Source organism: Cyprinodon variegatus, unplaced genomic scaffold (assembly GCF_000732505.1).
Source record: "Cyprinodon variegatus isolate N-32 unplaced genomic scaffold, C_variegatus-1.0 Scaffold621, whole genome shotgun sequence".
Taxonomy (NCBI): domain Eukaryota; kingdom Metazoa; phylum Chordata; class Actinopteri; order Cyprinodontiformes; family Cyprinodontidae; genus Cyprinodon; species Cyprinodon variegatus.
In genome coordinates, this window is record NW_015151074.1 from 98191 (window position 1) to 102944 (window position 4754).

The window sequence follows — 4754 nt, forward strand, 5'->3', positions numbered from 1 at the left end:
TGTGGTAATAATGTGGTAATAATGTGGTAATAATGTGGTAATAATGTGGTAATAATGTGGTGAATGTGTTGCAGATCAGAACTCGGTTCTGTTGGACAAAGATGGGAAAAGGAAGCACACTCGGCCCACTTTCTCCGGACAGCAGATCTTTGCGCTGGAAAAGACTTTTGAACAAACCAAATATCTGGCCGGACCGGAGAGAGCGCGGCTGGCCTACTCTCTGGGGATGACCGAGAGCCAGGTGAAGGTCAGTCCCTGCAGTAACACAAACATGCCTGCATCCGGTCACCCATTTAAAATGGGTAGATTTTATTTTAGGATGGATTATTCCCTTTGATAACTGAATAGATGCATTTTATAAATGTATTTCGTTAAATAATTGATCCAATCAGTGAAATGATGGAGCCCTCATAACTGTGTGATTGTGTCCAGGTGTGGTTCCAGAACCGGAGGACCAAGTGGAGGAAGAAGCACGCGGCGGAGATGGCCTCAGCCAAGAAGAAGCAGGACTCAGAGACCGAGAGGCTCAAAGGCACTTCGGACAACGAGGAGGAGGACGAGGACTACAACAAACCTCTGGACCCGAACTCTGACGACGAGAAGATCACACAGCTGCTGAAGAAACACAAGCCGGCCTCCGCGCTGCTCATGCACACGTCTGAAAACGACAGCTCTTAATCCGGACTCAGGCCTAATCCCGCGGAGGGAACCAGGACCTCATGGATTGGGTTCACTTTGGAGCGAAGCTGCTTGTTTTCCTGGAGGCGGAGGGAGGACTGGCCTTTCCACCGAGGAGACTTTAGCTGTAAATACAGTCTGATCTTAGAAAAGGATTCATTTATCTCTACTTTCTTTATTTCATTTGATTTTCGGCTTGTTTTGTACAGAGATGCTGCTCCCAGACCAGCCCTTTTATTTCCATCTGTTTCCGCCTGTCCCTGAACGCCTCATGAGCTGTCCGATAAATGACACATCCCTGTGGGAGCGGCCCGCCGCGGCTTCATGTAAAGCACTTTTATTTAATAAAAACACTTTTAATCCAAACCAACGTTGGACCAATCGGAACAATCGGAACCAGCCTGTTATTTATTAAAGTCTCGCGAGAGAAGAAACTTTTCTTCCGCTCATTTTAAACGGTTCTTTATTCTAGAGGAGGATGTGGTTTGATTGGAGCTGCAGCTTCCGAACCTGCCAGGAGAAAAATATCAGGAAAACTTTTCCCTTTCTGCTTCATGCTTTTTTATTTTAACAATTCAGATAAAAATGATCAACTCTTGATCCCATTTATGGAAAATATTCTGATGCTTTTTAATGCATAAAATATAATTCGGCCGCTTTTCCTCTGATCTCCAACAAATTTTATGAACCGAAATAAAAGCCAAATGTCTCAAAGTAATAATAATAAAAAGGTTTGATGTTTCAAATAGTTTTAGATTGAAGGCAGAAAAAAAATGTATTTATTCCAACAAGTAATTAAAAAACGATAAGAAATAATAAATAAATTAAAATGAAACAAATTTGATTTGGAAGGTTAAGAACAAAAACACATCAGCTGAGGAAGGAGAGCAAAGATGACCAGATACACATGTTACATGTAACATGTCTGAAATTACATGTTACATGTGACATGTAACATATAACATGTTTCATGTTACATGCCTGTTCGGCCTCGAAGCTTCAGCTTTTCGCGCTCCTCTATTTTCACCGTTTTTTCTCTAATTGTTGATTTTGTTTCCCTGAAAAGCAAATATTTACTTTTGACTGGATCTTAAATGACTGATCGCTTAAATATTGATACAATTATTATTATTGATTATTATTATTATTATTCATGAAGTAAAATCCATTAAAATTGAGACGCTTTAAAGAAAAAAAAAACCTTTTGGATCCATAAATGTGTCTCTTATCAGACACGTTTATTCTAATTATTATTAAACAGATCTTCATTTAAGTTCATAATAAAAACATTTAATAATAATAATTTTTATGTAGAATAATAACACTTAGACAACTTTTATTTTCATTTTGTATGAACAGAGTTTATAAAATGGCATTTCCATTTTCTTAAAGCGCAGCAGTGATAAAATGTAAACAGTGTGGAAGCAAAATATTAATTATAATATAAACAATAATAATGATATCATTACAGGAATAATAATAATAATAATAATAATAATAATAATAATAATAATAATTCTGCCTCCTCATTGGTCAGTCTGACCTTCCTCCTGTCCTCTCCATCCTCTTCCTCGCCCTGAAGCGGTTCTGACCCGGTCCACTTTCAGTCCAGAGGTTCGGAGCTCCGCCTGACCCGCCAGAAAACTACCTGCTTCCGCCCTGTTCTCTGGACCTGAGTTCTGCTGCAGACTGAACCGGATCAGAACCAGTGAACCGGGTCAGACCCAGTGAACCGGGTCAGAACCAGTGAACCGGGTCAGACCCAGCAGCACATTTCTACCGAACCGGGATCTGAGCCGCTGGACTTCCCGCCCCCTCAGTGGTTCGGTTCCAGCGCAGGGGCCCTCTGGGGGTCCATGGGGCCCTCTGGGGCCCTGCTGCTGCCGAGGTTCACCGGCTGGTACCGTTCAGAAAAAGAGCCAGAAAGCGGTTCTTTGGTCCAAACGGTTCTGATTTCCCGCTCCGCTGGTTTTAAAGTCTGATCTGAGGAGTTCGGATTGGACCTGGTTGGTTCCGGAAGATTCCATCATTTCATTCTGAAATAAAACAGTTTGATTCTTATTTTATATGAAATTAGGAAGATTTTTGTTGCATGTTTTAAAAAAATTTACACAGAAAAAGATTTTCAGAAAAAAAATTAAGTAGATAATTAGTAATTTCATTCAAAGGAATTGAACCTTTTTTAATTGAACCTATTTTAATAATAATATTAATTATTATTATTATTAAAACCTCCTGATCTTCATCCTGGAAGGATTCCTCATCCAGTAGCCAAGCATCATCTTCCTCTTTATGCATCATAATTATCATTATCAATGATTTAAATTTTTCTTTTTAATAAAACAACCAAACAAAAAAAAAGCAAACTAAACAAATAAATAATCAGATTTCGTAGTTTTTACTGAAAAAAAAAAATGTAATGAAATAATTTGAACCTTTTTAAAAAGTGATGCTGCAGCAGCAGAGCGGCTGAACATCTCTGGTTGGTCCAATCAGATGTTCTGGTTTGAAAGGTGGAAGAAATCTAAAGAAACATCCAACTTCTAACATCCCAACATCTATGCTGATGAAGATGATGATGGAGGCTTCATCCTTCATCTGGTTCCACAGTCAGGATTAACTACCTTATTAACTACTGATGCCGGTGTCCTTTCAGCTGCCCAGGGGTCACCATAGCAACCCCCGGTAACCCATGGCGACTGTCCGCTTGATTAATCACTGATAAAAGTGTGAATTTATTTAGATTCATTGAACGCATCATGGTTCTGGAGGTTTGGGTCCAACATGGAGGCTCCTCAGCAGACCCATCAGGGGCCTTCGCTGGCTGGTGGGGCCCCGGCTCCGTGTCGTAGACTGGATGATGAGCTTCAGCTCAGCCTGTTGCTGCAGGGGTTCGATGTCCACATGTGGGATTTAATCAGAGCAGGTCATAAGGAGACGGTCATCCTTCCAGGCTGAACACTTCCAGACTGACTGGTCCCAGAAGCATCTGGGCCCTGGAGGACTGGAACCCAGTAAAGAAGCAGTTTTACCATAAAAACAATGAACTGGTTTTAGGAGGAGGTAGAGAAGCAGATTTAGATGAATGAAGGAAAGAGGAGCTCAGATCGACCATTTCAACATTTCTCTGCATCTGAAACGTTCAAGCGTCAATAAAAAATGGGATCCATCAGGGGGGGGGGGCGTGCGGTCTGGGCAAGGAGAGACCTGGTGAGGGAAGAGGTGACCCAGAGGCCCCTGCAGGGGCCCATCTCCAGCAACATTTTCTTTCATACCTTCTCCTCCTTTCTGCTGATTTCTAAATGACCACATGTTTACCAACGACTGCAGAAAAAGGTGAATCCGTTTTACTCCGCTCTGATGAGCGGCAGCTGGAAGCTTGCCTGCTGCTCCTCATCAGCTGAGAGGAGAAGACCGACCCAGGGAGGAGCCCAGCTCCAGGAGAAAAGCTGTGCTTCAGGTTGGCTTTCACCGTCCCTCCTCACAGGAGGAAACATGAACAGATGCTGCAGCATCACCAGGTATGGCAGCAAAAACCCTTTATCATCAACGCCACATCAGGAACGGCGGACTGGACGCAGGTGCTGATCGGGAGGTTACCGAGGCTCACCTCCAAGGATCCTTCCTGATGTTCAGCCATGATAGAGCAACAGTTTTATTTCTAAGGATGATTAGCATTAGCATCAAACAAACAGGATCAGGTGGAGCAGCGCTGCCTTCTGCTCCTTTAAAGATGCTGAATTTGCACCTTCATGCATGAATGCTTTGTGCTGGACAGATGTTCCACAGCTTCTACAGATGTTCAGCAGAGCTTTCTGTCTCCTGCTCACAGTGGGAGACGGTGGAGAAGCTGGAGGAGGCCGTGCGCTCCCTGTTGACCCCCGGTCTGTTTTAATGTGGTCCAGGTGTGCTGAGCGCGGCCCAGACGCTCTGCATCATCTGTTCCATCTCCTCCGCTGCTGTCTGGACTGCAGACACAGACAGACGCTGCATGTTTTACCGGTTAGAGTGGAAAGATTTCTGTTTTCTAATCCAGAGATTCAGGATTTAATTCAACCTGGAGCACAAATGATCCA

General features: G+C 42.9%; 1 protein-coding gene across 1 annotated transcript in view; it reads left to right on the forward strand.

The window, feature by feature from the left end:
• Window positions 1-1332, forward strand: part of nkx6-1 (NK6 homeobox 1) — a 3017-nt gene extending 1685 nt beyond the window's left edge. Inside the window, exons 2-3 of the mRNA XM_015393028.1 lie at window positions 75-247; window positions 433-1332. Of these exons, the coding sequence (XP_015248514.1) occupies window positions 75-247; window positions 433-678 (419 nt within the window). The 3' untranslated portion in view covers window positions 679-1332. The remainder of the gene's footprint in view (window positions 1-74; window positions 248-432) is intronic.
• Window positions 1333-4754: the final 3422 nt, after the last annotated feature.